This window comes from Seriola dumerili, unplaced genomic scaffold, assembly GCF_002260705.1.
Source record: "Seriola dumerili isolate Sdu_G_001 unplaced genomic scaffold, Sdu_1.0 BDQW01000068.1, whole genome shotgun sequence".
NCBI classification, from domain to species: Eukaryota; Metazoa; Chordata; class Actinopteri; order Carangiformes; family Carangidae; genus Seriola; species Seriola dumerili.
In genome coordinates, this window is record NW_019174323.1 from 832,973 (window position 1) to 848,727 (window position 15,755).

General features: G+C 40.4%; 2 protein-coding genes across 6 annotated transcripts; one reads left to right on the top strand and one right to left on the bottom strand.

Moving 5' to 3' along the window:
- Positions 1-2,804: 2,804 nt before the first annotated feature.
- Positions 2,805-10,979, bottom strand: cunh10orf88 (chromosome unknown C10orf88 homolog). The gene is made up of 9 exons (XM_022743258.1): positions 10,769-10,979; positions 10,069-10,261; positions 9,728-9,925; positions 9,325-9,394; positions 8,873-9,064; positions 8,324-8,452; positions 7,720-7,843; positions 7,129-7,330; positions 2,805-3,300 (listed from the first exon to the last, which is right to left on the bottom strand). The coding sequence occupies exons 2-9, from the start codon at positions 10,215-10,217 to the stop codon at positions 3,078-3,080; spliced, it is 1,287 nt and encodes a 428-aa protein (XP_022598979.1). The 5' UTR covers positions 10,218-10,261; positions 10,769-10,979; the 3' UTR covers positions 2,805-3,077.
- A 45-nt stretch (positions 10,980-11,024) lies between these two features.
- Positions 11,025-15,712, top strand: LOC111220240 (ankyrin repeat and SOCS box protein 3-like). Of its 5 annotated transcripts, none has more exons than XM_022743259.1 (10): positions 11,025-11,070; positions 11,281-11,485; positions 12,160-12,330; positions 12,476-12,588; positions 12,684-12,816; positions 13,013-13,190; positions 13,888-14,106; positions 14,205-14,507; positions 14,599-14,732; positions 14,827-15,712. In XM_022743259.1, the coding sequence occupies exons 2-10, from the start codon at positions 11,284-11,286 to the stop codon at positions 15,057-15,059; spliced, it is 1,686 nt and encodes a 561-aa protein (XP_022598980.1). In that variant the 5' UTR covers positions 11,025-11,070; positions 11,281-11,283; the 3' UTR covers positions 15,060-15,712. The 5 variants fall into 5 exon arrangements, with proteins under 5 accessions (XP_022598980.1, XP_022598983.1, XP_022598984.1 ...); XM_022743262.1 differs by having other exon boundaries at positions 12,163-12,330; XM_022743261.1 differs by having other exon boundaries at positions 11,039-11,070; positions 11,251-11,485.
- The last annotated feature ends 43 nt before the right edge of the window (positions 15,713-15,755 follow it).

The window sequence follows — 15,755 nt, forward strand, 5'->3', positions numbered from 1 at the left end:
TACACACTGAAAGGCAGAGTTCAACAGAGCATGACACAATCTGTTGGCCCCAGTGTATATGTGTGTGTGTGTGTGTGTGTGTGTGTGTGTGTGTGTGTGTGTGGGCCCAGTGGAGCAAAGGTGTTATGTCACACTTGACACAGTTAATACAGGGAGGTTAGTGATGTGTGCTGTGTGCAGGTTCATGCAGGAGGTCAACTGATGACACCCCCAGTGTCAGGGGTTCCACATTGAGAGCGTCTAAGCTGAATGGATATTGAAGATTTTAGCATTCAACAACTGCAGCTCCAGATGCTTTCACAGCATGCCAGTTACTAATCATGGAAACGAGTTGCTGTTTTATCTTTGACACTGTAAAATATTAGTTAGTTAGTAGATGGAATTCCATATTCTAAGTTAAATGAGTATCTACTTTTGATCTATAAAAGTTAAAGAATATTGACAGAAAATCCCAGCACCATGCTTCAGCTTTTCTTATTTTAAAACTGATCAAAGACCATTGAAAACCTATTGAATTATTTGTTTGTCATTTTTACATCCTCAATTCAAATTCTTCTGCTTATGTACAGCCTGCAACAATTTCCTCAAATCAAATGTATTATATTATATGATTAGAATTAGAACCATAGATAAGAATGGAGTTAAATGGCCAAAGGGCTACAAATAAAAAAATTCACAAATGCACTCTGGATTTACACTGGCTTTGTGGAGTTATGATAATCATTTTCATCATTTTTTAACCCTTTTATCACTAGTGTGGAAACACGTTCGTACACGATCGTCTGTGCACATGTTTAGTCTCTGGGGATGTTGAAGTGTATTCAGACATGGTCTTGCAGCTAATTTTGCTTGGCCATGCTGAAGAATCGTTTTTTTCCATCTGTGATGCAGACGTGGCTGAAGAGCTGACACACAGACACAGAGTCAGGTTGAAAGGTAAAGTGAGTTCACCATTTAAAAATGAATTCCAACTGTTCATCTCTTGCTGGAATGCAGATAGAAGACATTCAGCAGCAGGAGAAGCTGTGCACAGACTTTTCCTCTCACTGCGGCTCCAGAGGGATGTGATGTGAATGGAACCAGCGACCCGGTTTGTCCTGATAGACAGAGCAGATTTTCCTCCAGAACTCTCCACTGCTGACTCAGTGTAAGTCCTCCACATGCCTAACAAAACATCCGTGCATCACTTTATAATTTGCTGTCTTCCTTATGTAATCTCCGACCCATTTCATTTCTGATGACTCAGCCCACAGCTGTCAGTTGGTTCGCTGCACCATCTCAACCATCTCCTCTGTTTCTCTTTACACTTTGGGAACCAGGCCCTTCCATGCAGCAGGATGAATTCTGGACTGGACTAGACTGGACTACTGTGGTTCTCCACATTAAGAAGACTTTCAGTGACCTTGATGGTTCATTTCTGACCCATTCATGACTCAGCATTACTGGAACACTTGGCGGGAAACATCGGCTAAGTTGATTTTACCTTTTCGGGAAACTCTTGAGCAACATTTTCCTCCTGCCATTGTTGCCCACATCTAATATCCACAACCCAGCATTGTCAAGTTTTAAAAGTATTTTCTGACTCATATATTTTGGTTAGAAAATACAGCACTGGAGCCCAAATTGACCGCCAAAATGTTCTGCTTGTTGCAGTTGCCATATTTTTCCAAGATTTATTACTTTTGCCATTTGCTTTTTAAAACTTTTTGCATATAATTCCTATTTTTTTTATATTTTTCCTTCACATCCCACATCATTCATTCATCTGTCCTTTATCCTCTAAAGAGCCTTACTGTCCTACAACTTTCTAATTAGGAAAAGCAAGACAATTAGTTCTTACAAACTATTATCTTGCTCAACATAGTGATCTCACTTTTTCTTCTTTCCTGCACATTTACTTATCTTTGTTTTAATTAGTACTGTAGAATACATCCATCTGTATAAATATATTTTTATTTGCTATTTACGTCAGTACAGTTATTAAAACCCACATCACAGGTCAAAAGTCATTTTATAGTTTACACTGGGAGATAAACTTTATGTTACAGACATGTACATTATTTAAAACATTACAGTTCCATATTAAAATCCATTTTAATCACTTACACCCTCTATATACACTCCTGGAACAGGAGTACGTGTATTCATTCTGAGGCTTTTCCACAAGTGTCAAACCAAGCTAACCAGAACACTTGACAGCAGATCAGTGCAATTACAGAACAGACTGTGAAGGATAATAATGTTACTTAACGTACAGCTGATGTTTGGGTGGATCACAGGAGGATGAATGTGTGGAATATTTACATGCACATGCATTTTGTCAATAAATGAGTGTTCTGCTGGTGTTACACGTAAATCATTACTATGTTAAACATGTCAACTATAACCTGGATAAGATCCCATCACTGCAATAATATAAAGCTGTTTCTTCTGCGTCTCTGAACCTGGGTTGTAACTGAAGGTTTCCTGCAGACTATCCTTAATTTAACTTTATTTTCAGTTTTGGATGGCCTTTTTTCTTTTTTCTGGTACTATTCATGCGGCCAAACCTTCCCAGAATGCAGTGCAGCCACAGGACATGTTTTTTGTTAGCGATCTGGATATGGGATTTCTGTAATTATAACTTCTTTGTTTCCGTAGTTGAAACTATTACATCATGTCCACAAGCTGATGAGACAATACTGCTGTGCATCAAGGACATTCACGTCAGCTGTCACACAGTGTTGCATTCACTTGCTTTTTTTTTTTTTTTTTTGTTTTTCTTTATACAAGGATACAATATTAACAAAAACCATTAATGCATCTTTAACAGTTGGAGAACTCAGTGTCGGTGATGGGATTTTCCATCAACTGAGACACTTCTGGTTGAACACGATTTTCCATTATGCAGATTATTGCAATTACTGTGTTAATTTTTTGTGAATTTCCCATTTCAGCCTTTTATCTGTTGCTGTGTCTCTGTTAGTGACTGCGTGCTGCTCTGCCTCCCCTTTGACACTAAGGTCTGGTTTGAGGAGGACCAGGGGCAGTAAGGCCTCCAGGTTACATGTTGAGTTAGTCTTTTAACTGTTCTGAACTCAGTGCATGGCTGGCGTTGGGGCAGTGAGCTCCGCAGGGCCGGTGGATGCCGGTCCTCCCGCCGAACTGCTGATACCGCCCTGGTTCAGTGCGACCATCGGCAAGGCGCTCAGCAGGGCCTTCTCCAGCTTCTGCTCCAGAGCGTCTAAGCGACGGTCCACGTGCTCCTTCAGCCTCCTCTCCATCTCCTCTAGGCGCTGCTCCATTGCTGAGTCCAACTCCCTGTGGAGCAGGGGGGTGGGGGGGCAATGAGGTAACATTTGATTAAAGCAAAGTGCATTCACAGTAAAGTTTAATTCCAAGATGAGGCATGCACTCTTTGATACCACTGAACCTTTCGCTAATGTGCAAATAAAATGAAAACTGGATAACTGTGTATATAATTATCACAGTTAGGAGCCACTTTAAGACCTTGGCTGTGTGAAAGGCCTTATAATGTCTCTGGCTGTGTCCAAAATCACTCCCCTGTTCAGTAATTAACCACAGCATCCAAGCAGCAACTCCTTCCCAGCAGTGGTGTGCACTTTGCTTTATCAGTTTAAGGGAAGATACATAGACAGAAATCAATGTATCTAAACCCTTCTATGACTAAAAGGAGCAAAATACTAGAGCCCTATCTAATCGCTGCTCCTGTAAAGACTGGCCATTTCTTACTGTGCATGTATAATAATGTATAAATGTATATAAAACTTTGTTGCAGCAGCAACTGCAAAGCATTTATGGAATTCACCTATTGGACACTATTTAAAAACCTGTTGTCACTGATTCTTCCTCTTCAGTGATGACTTAACACATCACTTCCACTATATACCTATAAAAAGTGACCTGGTCAAGCTGAACCAAGGCAAACCTTTGCATTTATAATAATACCAGTTTAATAACATCTGCTAATCCATCCACTCACTGAAAACCTTGTCTGAACAGGAATGCCAATTGCTGCTTCATTTTTCTCTCAGAACTTGTTAATACTAGTTGCCGCTTGTTCTGATAATAACTGTACTATGTGACTTGGTATTAGGCAGCAACATGAGAGGAGAAAGGAGGATTATTTAGGATTATTATTTAGGAGTAGACAGGGAGCTGAGCTGTCATCGATCCATGAGCGTGAGGCCACATCAGAGAAAAAAAAACCCAAATATAAACACAGACACTAAAACTAAACCACCTGTACAATCAATGCTGACCCTAAAAATCCTTCTGTGCATACTTTACTCAGGCAGATTTCTTTCTGTATGAAACTCTCAGACAGCTGAGTGTGGCTGTGAATCATCCTAACCACCTGGGGGGAAAATTCAAAACCAAGATACTTCACAAAACATCTCTTTTTCCAGCTTCTCAAACATTTCCAGTCTCTTTTGCATGTCTTTGCATTTGGGGTTTCTAAGCAGATTCCAACACCATTACTTTTTACCCTCAAGGATCTTGAAGAATCTTCAAACCACTTCCAATCCCACTGCTCCCACAGCTCCAGTAATTAGGCTTCTGTTACAACCAGAGAAAATCCTGACTGCTGCTGCTCTTTTACACTGTGGTTAAACTCCACCAAAGTCCATATCTGATCCTTGCTGTCTGTCTGCTCAGCAATATTTATTATACCCTGCTGTTAAAGGGGAAATCCCCTGTGTTACAAAGCAGCTGTTAGTGATGTAAATTTGATAGCTTTGTTAGTTCATGTTTTTTTCTGTGCAAGTGATTTTACGAATCATTGATAAGGTTTTAGTTAAAGTCAGAATTTGGTAAGAACTCCATTGTAGAGGTATAATAGGGACAAATTTATGCAACCACAGAAGCAGGATAAAGATCAGAATGCAATGCAGCTGCTGCCTCGGTTCCCCAAAATGCAATGCAGCTTGAAGACACGTCAGAGTTATAAGCCAACACATTACTCTTACAGTATCTCCACTGTGAATGAAACTTATTTCTATTACCAACATCATTGCTCCCTCCACCTACAAGGTGGCTACACAACTAAAAGCAACAGCTTCCTGCAACTGTCAAAAGGCATTCTGGGAAATGTAGGAATTGTTTAAAAGTAAGTAAAAGAGGCAGGTACAAAAGTAAAACAATAAAAAGTACAATTTAAACATTTCACTATAGCTAACTGTTATCATGTTACAATTTTCTTTACAAATTACAATTATATTTGAATTTTGTGCTGCCAAATACTTTCTCACAGTAGATGTTACTTTTCCCTTTTCTCTGGAATCTAATTTAGTGTATTAATCTCTCTAAAGGTTTAGCCTGTGGTAAGTTGACTGATGTTTAGTGGTGAAGACGTACCGCTGAGCTGCTGTCCTCTCCTCGATGTAGAGTCAGACTCAGCTGACGTTCTCTGTCAACCCACATGTGCTGTTCTGCTCTGACAAAGAGCCTCATTTATCAAACTGCAGCAGTGTGTGTGGCACCAGTTCAAAAAAACATTTTTCAATTTTGAATTGAAACTAACATCAGCAGTAAATCAAGTTAGCTGACACCGAGACTTTGCATCGGTGTCGATTCAAATGTAATTTTTTCAAATTGGTTTGGAGCAGTTTGCCAGAATTTTAATGAGTCACACATTCAGCACTGCTGATAAATGAACTGTATTGTCTCTGTGTCAGCCCTGTACTGTTAACTACCACTGGACCAACCCAGATCCTTCTGTAGCTGAGTCTGTCAGTTGCTCACTAACCAGAATGTTTTCTGAAAAACAACATGATAAATTCAGTGACTATTTCCATGTATTCTGATCTATGAGATCTATAAGTCTGATCAATGTGGGATTGTTGCCGGGAACCTTTGAGATCTGCGAATATTCTATCATGAAGCAGTGGGAGATGTTTGGGTGTCTGCTGACTTTCAGCTAACAATGTGACATCAGACAACCAAAACTATTGTCCCATGAAATCCCAATAAATGAGTCTCTGTTTCATCCACGTGCTTTTCCCCCTCGACAATGTGACTGTGTGACAATGATTTGGCAACAATAACTGAACACAGTGATCAGAAATGCTTAGCGTTTCTACCGCAGTACTTTCAGTTTAATCAGGAATTAAACAGCCTGTTTACAGGGACATAAACATCTACACAGCTGCTCACTTTTGAGGAAAAGCTAAAGAAAATGAGCAGAGGCCTAAACTGTGACTTCAGACCGTGTTTATCGGGAGAATTTGTTGGGCTCGCTCACTGTGTGTAGAACGGATGTGATGGAAAGTGAGAGCAGCTGTGACTCCAAAACTCCCCACAACAAGAAGTAAACACAACAATTAGTCTAACTCTATGAAAGTAGACTTAAAAAAAGGTTTTAGTTTCTAAAATCAATCACATGACATTTCTGCCTGGTTGCGGGTGATATTGTAATAGCAAGGCAGTGAAGGAGCTTAAGCAAAAATCTCACCAGGTTCTGCATGCCAGCAAACTGCTTTATCCTTTTTAGCAAGGCTGCTATTTTACCTGATCTTGCCTTGATGTGATCTGGTGTATACTGCCAGCAGTTTTAAGGGCAATGTCAAGTTTAGTTCAGTGTTGTTGTGGAGACTGTCCTTAATGACCAAGACAAGAGGCAGTAAAGGATGGACCATGAAGTGTGGCTGTGTATCTCACTTTAAAAGGAATATCTACACTTTGAATTCCAGTATAATACTCATTCTATATCTACTAGTAGCGGTACTAGTAGTAGTAGTAAGGATAGTAGCATAGCGTTGTAGTAACAATTATAAATAATTATCTATATAGCAATAATTATTTATTAGTATTGATGATTTAAAATATTTAATTTATTTTTAAATTGCCTCCATGTTTCTTAGCCTCAGTTATCTGAGTGTTTGTCTACAGGATCCAAGCAGTAACATCTTTCTTACACTAGGTGGAGCTAATTCATCTGATCATCAACATGGAGCTACTTCTTGATATAGTGAGATGGAATCAGATGTGAGTGTGAGAGGTAAGGGTGACTTTATTGACCAGTTCAACCAGCAGAATAATCTAAATTTGGGTTTTAGTTACTCTGAGCAGCAGCAGGAAGTTGGTACTGAAACATGTATCAACAGAAACTTCTCAATTTTCACTTACCATGTGCCATTTCTCATCGTCTTCTCCTTCTCTGCCGCTGCTGCAGCATCATCCAGCCTCAGCTGCGTCACCTGACCGCAGACGCTCTGGAGCATGGGCAGAAGTTCAGGGCCGGGGCTTAACGCCTGTCCGTGTCCTTGACCCTTCAGGAAGTGTGACATCATCTCTGCCAGCTGGGCATGGCCAATGCTGTCACTGCTCACTAAGACGGAAAAAAAAAAGTAGTTGGCTACATTATTAAAGAAAACGTTTTGGTTAAAAAAAAAACGACAGTGTGTAGCAATGAACACAAGAGATATCGTTTTCATGCCTGTCAAACCTTTTTTCCATGCCGGTGCTGTGTTTACAGTTTCCTTCAAGTTTGATTTGAGTATTTTTCTTTTTTTGATCCAAGCAAAACAGTTCATGGAAAGATTTTTAAATAAATACTGACAAATAATGACATCACAAATTTGAGGTTCCAAAGTCAATTTTCATTTCTACATGTACACGACATCAAATGCAAATGCTTCAGCACAAACGCCTGGTGAAGTCATTTTTCCTGAGTCTACTCCGTGTTGCCTTCATTGTGCATGAAATCACAATCCTTACCTGTGTTCTTAATGTTGACACCAGACAGTAGACGGTCCGGAGACGAGGAGGTAGAGCCGTTTGACATCGATCCATTCTGAGCCGGTGGAGGTTCGTCTGCAGGGCTGGTGAAGCCCACTGGAGGCTAAACACAGAAACAAGACTCCCTGAAACTATCCAATACATATAGTATACGTAAACATACCTGAACCTGCGTTTGACTGACATCAAGTTGATAATGGACATACTAAAGAAGATACAATCACTTTACACAACTTTGGCTGCAAATCTGAACTGCTGTTCAGCAACTACCCCATTAGCTGAATTGTGAGTTAATTTGTTGGTGCTGTGCTATAATTAATCATAATGCCTTATAAAGAGCAACAGGAGGAGCACTAGATGTTGAACTTTTGCACTTGTACTATACACTGGATGATTTCCCTATCTGGTGATAGGCTTCTTAATTCCACACTACAACCAACACCAAACAGACCAGTTTAAACTTCCACTGTTGCTTGCCAACCAATGCCCCCTTGTTGTTTGTCACGTTGTTTGACTGACAGATTTTTTTGTTTAGTTTTCTAGCTGTAACTGAGGGAAACAACAGCACAGATAATACTGATACCGCAGATTCTGCAGATGGGGTTTGGTTGTCAACGGCTGCTGGGGAGATGTTCGCTCCTTGAGCCAGGAAAGACAAAGCTCCACCTCCCATCAGGAGAGGCAGGAAACCGCCCAGGGAGCTGGTCTGGTTCTGGAAAGAAACACACATCAACTTTACTCTAGGTTGATTTCTGTACTGTAGATACAGAGTGAAGTTGTCAAATTTGAAAACACATTTTGATGTTGCTTTCCAGGATACTATGTCATCCAAGGTTTGGGCCAGATGCAGAAAAGCATCATTTTAATTTGCTACACTGTCAGAAAATCAAATCCAGAGGACAAACTCAGCATGCCACTCCCACATCTGAATGTCAGAGCATTCTTGAACACAAAGTGGGAGAGACTTTGAAACAGTCCCTGCTTGTGTGTTTACAGTATCCAGTATACAGTTTACTTTCATTACAAACTGAAATGACCTGAAACCAAATGCTACCTTGGATTCGAATAATAGTGTAAAACCTTATGCCACACTCTGGAGAACAGTCAGCAGTCACTGCTCCTTTACTCTCACCTTTTGCTGGAAGTGGACCATGTCCATGAGGTTCTGGGCTCCTGGTGAGAGGCTCGTTCCCATCTCTTCAACCAGACATTGCACCTGCTGCATGTCAATGCCAGGGCCACGGACTGGGCAGGGCTGCAGCGGTTTAAGACCCACGATGACTTGAGACACCAGGACACTACTTCTACCAGCCAGGGAGAGCAGCTGGAGACCGAACAGAGGGAGACAGAACCAAACTCATAGTCATATACAAATATAAATGTAACTGGATGAAAAAAAGTGCCCGGTCCAAGGCAATGACATGAGGTGTGGAGTGACATTAAAAGCTGTCTAAACAGTTTACAGGTGTCAATACTAAAATTAAGTTTAGAAGATGCTAGGGTATCTAATATACCAACACTAAGACAGCTTACAGCTTGTACTCTTTGTGTTAGGACTGACCTCTGACCCTGAACCTAGCTCACCTTCACTTCACAGGCAGATGATGGGTGTTCCAGGACCAGCCGTTTCCTGTAGAAAGGCCCTCTGTCCTCACTGTGAGCAAGGAATAAAGGAGATGCTGCTTCAACATCCAAGACATATTATCAGAACTAAATAATAATAAAAACAGTAAATAAAAGAATAAATCTATCTGTGTCAATTGATTTTTATATACATTTATTGCATTTTATCTTGTATTCATCAATTGTTACTAATTGATTGGACATATGAAGAGACAGTAGGGGTGACATGACATGTCACTGACTAAATTCAAACTCCGGATGAACTAACTATGCTAATAACTGACACTTAAAACTGATTAATACCAATGGAACTGAAAACTTATTTTGTGTAGATTTTAAAAAACTAAACTACTATTACTACTACCTGTCTGGCTGGATGCTGTCATCCCTCTCCCCCCGTACCGTCCCACAGTATTCTCCCATCTGGTCATACAGCTCCATGGTTCGAGCCTCGCTGATGACCAGCAGGCGGCTGATGGCAGCAGGGGAGGTGGGGCTACAGTGGACAGTCAGGACACAGGGAGACCCCTCCTCGGTCTGCTCCAACAGCACAGGACTGCCCCTGAGAGGGACAAAGATTAGTGTTTAAGGTGCAGTTCACTCAAAAAACTAGGAAATTCACCTCTCAGTCATCTTACATTAGTAGAAACTGTGGTAACATTTCTTTGCCCATGTTACACACAAGTAAGGCTACAAACGTCTTACCTGTTTGTCCCGTTTCTCTCTGACTGACCCAACTCATCTTCATGATCGTCTTCATCATTGATGTGAACAGGAAGCAGGACATCTGCCAGGTGATGTCCCTCTGCATGACAGACCCAAGCAGCTCCACTCTTCACAGCAATATCCACCATGATGTTGCTGAGTCCACAGGGACTGTAACCTACTAGGAGACAAGCTAGGACACAGGACAGGAAACAACTTAGGAGACAAGAGTAAATAAAAACAATCAGGAGACCATTTGGAGCAAAAGTTTAAGTTGTGAGACAAGGCTGAATCAAGATAGACATAAGATGAGTTAGAAGTTAAGAGATAAGCACAAAGCTAAGAGACAATTTCAGGAAGACTTCTTTCAGGCAACTTCTGATTTTTTTTTTTTTTACACAAATAAACTTTAAGCCGCTGCACTATAGCTGTATCTGACATGTTTAGCTTCCGATGTGCATATTTTGTGTAGATGCTTGTTTTTTTCCCTTTAACTGGAATATTTTATACAGTAACTGAGAAATAGCCTTTGACAGCTGCATGATGTCGGGATGGTTTGACTAGTATCTTTATTTCAAAATTGTAAATTCCAGTCTACATTACATTTAGACGTAAATCAAGCCTTTGCAACAACAGCAACAACTGCAAATAACCAATCTAGCTGCTAAAATTAAGCCATAACAGTACTGTTCACAATTACCTTGAAATCGCTTCAGCTCAAACCGTTGATTTAGCTTGTTTGCAAAGCGTTTCTGAATTCTGTTCTTCGCATTTCTTCAGGCCCAATCAAAAACCATTGACTTAACTCGTGTCGGAGGCAGATACAATGACAAAACGGCGAATTTTAACCGGAGTTACCGCTAAATCCTAACGTTAAATCCAACGCACCGAACTACAGCTGCCGTGTCGCATGCACCCGACGCATTGTTGTGGTGTGACGTCAATAAAGAGCGACGGAACAACGACGGTCACATCACAAGACCGTTGTTGCTTTGACACTGGGTAAAAAAGCACTTTTATTCGAGTTAAACTAATTATATATCGTGTCACATTTAATTAAAACTGTATGTAGTGTTGTGTGAAGGAATGTCAAGAGTTTACGGCGTTAGTGAGGCGGCTGGAGTTGTGTTTTGATGTCCCGTAAGGATTTATCTTCTATTTCTATTGCTAACTGGCAAACAGACAATGGCATGATAACTGTTTCTGGGGCAGGGGATGGACTTCACGGAGTGCTACAGAGACACCGTTTCCAGTGTTGCTGCTGCAGCTCGTGCAGGCTGCAGGAAGCGGGTGAGGAGGCTGATAAAGCGGGGCTGCAGTGTGGATTGTCGGGACAACCGCGGCTGGAACGCCTTGCATGAGGCAGCAGCAGCTGGCAGCACGGAGTGTGTGCTAGAAATTTTGTCTGCTGTCGGCGGTAAGAAAACGGCCTAAACCAATCCAGGGTTATAGATCTGTTTATTTCTCTTGGCAAAAGACGAATCTTTATTGTTCACGGTTTCCTTTTGCTTATCTGATGGCAAACCACACAACTGGGACGTTTCTCACTGTTTAGTATCCTGAATTACTGTCTTAACAGTCTTTAACTTAACTACTGATTGTTTGATTGTTGTTATTTTTTTCAGATGGTCATTTAATCTATAAAATAGTAAAATTGCTCCAAAAATCTAAGGTGACATTTTCAAATTGGACTGGGACTGCAAGTAATGATTACATTTCATTACTGAGTAATCCTTTCCTATCAAACGTAAGAACAAATGTGCATAATATCCCTCACACAGAGGTTATGGTGACAGATTAAATTCCAAAACCTACATTAAAAGGATAGAAAACAGAGAAAACAGAAAATCCTCAGATTTTAGAAGCTGGAACCAGAGAATGTTTTGAATTCTTGCTTGATAAATTATTTACACGATTAATTTTCAACCAGTCATCAAACTTGTTATCAATATATTTTATTATATATATATTGAATGAATATATTAATCTGAATGATGAATCACTCAATTCTTTCTGTGCTAGTTTATGAGATTTACTTTAAAGTTAAGACACAACTTTTGTTTAAGTTTTTCCTGTTCTGACTGTGAGCAGCAGGCTCCTCCCATGGCTGTCGTGCCTATGTGAACTCTTTGACACATGAGGGGGAATCTGCATGTTACCTGGCAGCACAGCGTGGACACCTGGCAGTGGTCCGACTCCTCCTGAAAGCACATGCCAACATCAACCAGCTAACTAATGATTTGTCCTGTCCTCTGTATGCAGGTATAACACATGCACATCACCTTTTGCACTGCTTTTACCCTTGTATGCTGTTCTGACCAAATGAATTTTGTTTTTTGGATAATGAAGTTAAATTTGATTGAATTAATTCCACCTGCAGTATTTAACAGCTGCTAATTTCCAACAGCTGTAGATGGCGGACACAAGGAGGTTGTGGAACTGCTGGTTGGTAAAGGTGCAGAGGTCAACAGAACACACACTGCGTCCTGCTGGACCTGCCTTCATCAAGCTGTTTATAAGGTAATAATAAAACTCACAAACACACACTCACCACTGTGTGGTGTATCCCGACTATTAACTTGACTATTAATGAACTTACTCTCTTACTCCCTTAGGGTCACAGTGAAATAGTGCGCATACTGGTTGATGTATGCAACTTGGAGGCACTAGACGACCACAGGATCTCCCCTCTCTTTGTGGCTGCACAGTATGGACAGCAGGAATGCCTAGAAATCCTTGTTAATGCTGGTAAAATATTTTTCTTCATGCTTTCATGTGTGTACACATTTGCTCATAGTTTAGTATTGATATGTTGCAATTTGCTGCTGAGTAGAGACATTTATTGTGTCAAACCTACTCCCTGCTTCTTCTTTTCACTCCTGTCTTAATAATCTAGTAAAATGGAATACATAATGAGTTTTGTTTGATTTGGTTTTCACTTAAGGTGCCGATGTGAATACCCAGGCAGCTGATCTGGCTACACCACTGCTGATTGCTTCCCAAGAGGGTCACCAGGCATGTGTGGATCTCTTGGTGGACCATGGGGCAGATCCTAATAGAACCTGCAGCCAGGGCTGGCCCCAGTTTCCCATTCATGCTGCTGCTGAGTTTGGCCACATCGGGTACTGACTTGTAATTGTCTTGTCTTGTCTTTTATTTAGGCATTGTTGGGCAGTATATAAGGTTATAACCTCTTTAAAAAGAAACAGTATCTACTTGTGATCTCTCATCACATGTTGCATTTGTCACAAAAAGAGTATTTAGGGAAACAGTATTCTTCATAATTTTGTACCTCAGAAAAAATTTTTCTTGTCGATCCCTTGATCTTGCAACAGTCACTCAAGAGTACAAGTAGAACTTTGTGCAATCATTCTTTCACACCAGCCGGCCTCAGTCATAATATCAGTGTATCATCATTAGGGCTACAACTAATTACTCTTTTCATCATTGATAAGTCTGTCAGTTTTTTTTGAACAATTGATTAATCATTTAGCATATGTCAGAGAATAGTGAAAAATGTTGTTACAGTTTTTCTAAGCCCAAATTGATACTTTCTTATTGCTTGTTTTGTCCAACTCACAGTCTAATACCTAAGGATATCTTGTTAACAATAGAGAAAAGAAGCAAATCGTTTGACATTTTTTCTTGATAAATGACTGAAATTAAGTTAAATTCAGTAAGCAGAGCTGTGATTCATTTAATCTCAGCACTAATCATAACCTGATTCCAAACACACTGTACTGATTTTTGGAGATGCTATACGCAGTTTCACACAAATTTTTTACATTAAACGTCAATTCGTTAATTCTGTTGATGCAGTATCCTCAGGAAGCTGATAGCTGTTACGGATCGTGTGTGTGACCGCGGTGATGGCATGGTAAGTCCACTGTACGTGACCATCCACAACAGTCAGATCAAGAGTGTCGAGCTGCTCCTAAGTGAAGGCTATAGCCCAGATGCCCAGAACTGCACACACAACTTTGGCCTCCGTTCACCACTCGCCCTCGCCTTGTGTCAAATGTCCAACAAACCATACAGGTTTGTAAGAAAGCAGATTTAATCCACTCGCACTCCAACAACACACACAAAATAAGACAGATGTGTGTGCTATTGACTATGATTAAAATCTCTTTCAGTGAAATAGTGAGGTTGCTGGTAGCTGCAGGAGCAAGTTTGACTGAGGAGGACTGGATGTATGCCTTGGCCACTGACAAAACAGACTTTCTGCAGCTGATACTTGAGCACAGATTGATCCCTCGACCAGAGACTTTGATCAGGGACTGTACTGTATCACAACATCATGGGAAAACTGTGTTAAAGCTGCAGGAACTGAGGGAGCTGCTCTGTGTGGCACAAAACCAAGTGCATTTTGCTGCCTGTTGGCTTCCTCTGCTTCTGAAGGCAGGATTGGACCCTTCTCTACTGCTTCAACCCCACATGTAAGGCTCTCTTCTCCCTTTTGCTCCTTCTTTGGTGAGTTATCAGAGGGCGGTTCTTGATCAGTGTTTCTCTGTCCTCTATACTTTCTAGGTTGGAACAGGCAGACAACGAGGTATTGAATTACCTACTACAGTTTGTAAACTGGTCAACTCTTTCTGCCCCTTTAAAACATATTCTGAATGAAAGACGGGTGGAAAAGACCTGGGAACCAAGTCCATATTTAGGTACAATGACAATATATATACAGCAGTATATGCTCCTACTAATCTGTAGTAAACTTTGAATTGTAACTGTTTTTATTCTCTTTGCTCCCTCTAGACTCCATTCCCTGTCTTGCCCACATCTGCCGACTGCAGGTTAGAGCTGTGTTGGGACCAGATCTACTGATGACGACCAATATAGTCCATCAGCTCCCTGTGCCCCCCCCACTTCATGGCTTCCTTCAATTCAGGGATATCCCAGAAGCCTCCTACTCACACTCACCGCCATCACCACTTTCAAATCGAATAGAGGAATACTACAGTACACACCAACATAGACACGTTCTATAACCCCATCCAGTTTTCCCTCTATGTTGCTTTAAGGTTTGACAGTTTAAGACACAGTCCTGTGTGGAAGTTTTAGGCACTAAAAGTAAAGTGAGGATGCTTTCAATGCCATGAATATCTTTTATTTATCTATAAACTTAATACAAAGTGCAGTAAATGGGGAAAAAACTAACAGCACAGTTTCAGCCTCTCCTGAAAGCTATATGATATTAACAGTGCAAATTCAGACCTAAGAATCCATGTTTTTATGGCTTTCAATCAAATGGAAATATTTGCAATGTCTGTGGATCATTTTATACACATTTCCTCAAAATTTTGCTTATTTGCGTATCTTTGTAGAGTTTGGGGTCATAAGTATTTAAAATATAACTTTTGCGGGTTTCAACACAGTTCAACTATACAGGTGATGTTTAAAAAGATTAACAAGCACTTAAAAGATGACCTCATGATATTTCACCTGTTCTTATCAAACATCATTCTACTCATTTGCGTATTGCGATATAACCATTTAATTTGTATTCACATTGTTCGCCGAGGAGGCACCTTTATATGTTACATTTTTTTTGTAATTAAAGTAAATTATAAGTGAAATCATCGAAAAACAAGTGGTGATTGTTTTATTTATATATTGATATGCTCTGTTTGTGATATGAAAATAAAAGCCACTTGGTCACTCTCTGATTGGAGCAGACAGTTGTC

Excerpts from the sequence above, each read along its gene's own strand:
- cunh10orf88 (XM_022743258.1), bottom strand. The coding sequence starts at position 10,217 with ATGGTGGATATTGCTGTGAAGAGTGGAGCTGCTTGGGTCTGTCATGCA. Across the intron at positions 9,395-9,727 it reads GACAGCATCCAGCCAGACAG|TGAGGACAGAGGGCCTTTCT; the intron begins GTAGTAGTAATA and ends CCTTGCTCACAG. Across the intron at positions 3,301-7,128 it reads ACGATGAGAAATGGCACATG|GGAGTTGGACTCAGCAATGG; the intron begins GTAAGTGAAAAT and ends CCTGCTCCACAG.
- LOC111220240 (XM_022743259.1), top strand. The coding sequence starts at position 11,284 with ATGGACTTCACGGAGTGCTACAGAGACACCGTTTCCAGTGTTGCTGCT. Across the intron at positions 12,331-12,475 it reads GTCCTGTCCTCTGTATGCAG|CTGTAGATGGCGGACACAAG; the intron begins GTATAACACATG and ends AATTTCCAACAG. Across the intron at positions 12,589-12,683 it reads TTCATCAAGCTGTTTATAAG|GGTCACAGTGAAATAGTGCG; the intron begins GTAATAATAAAA and ends TTACTCCCTTAG.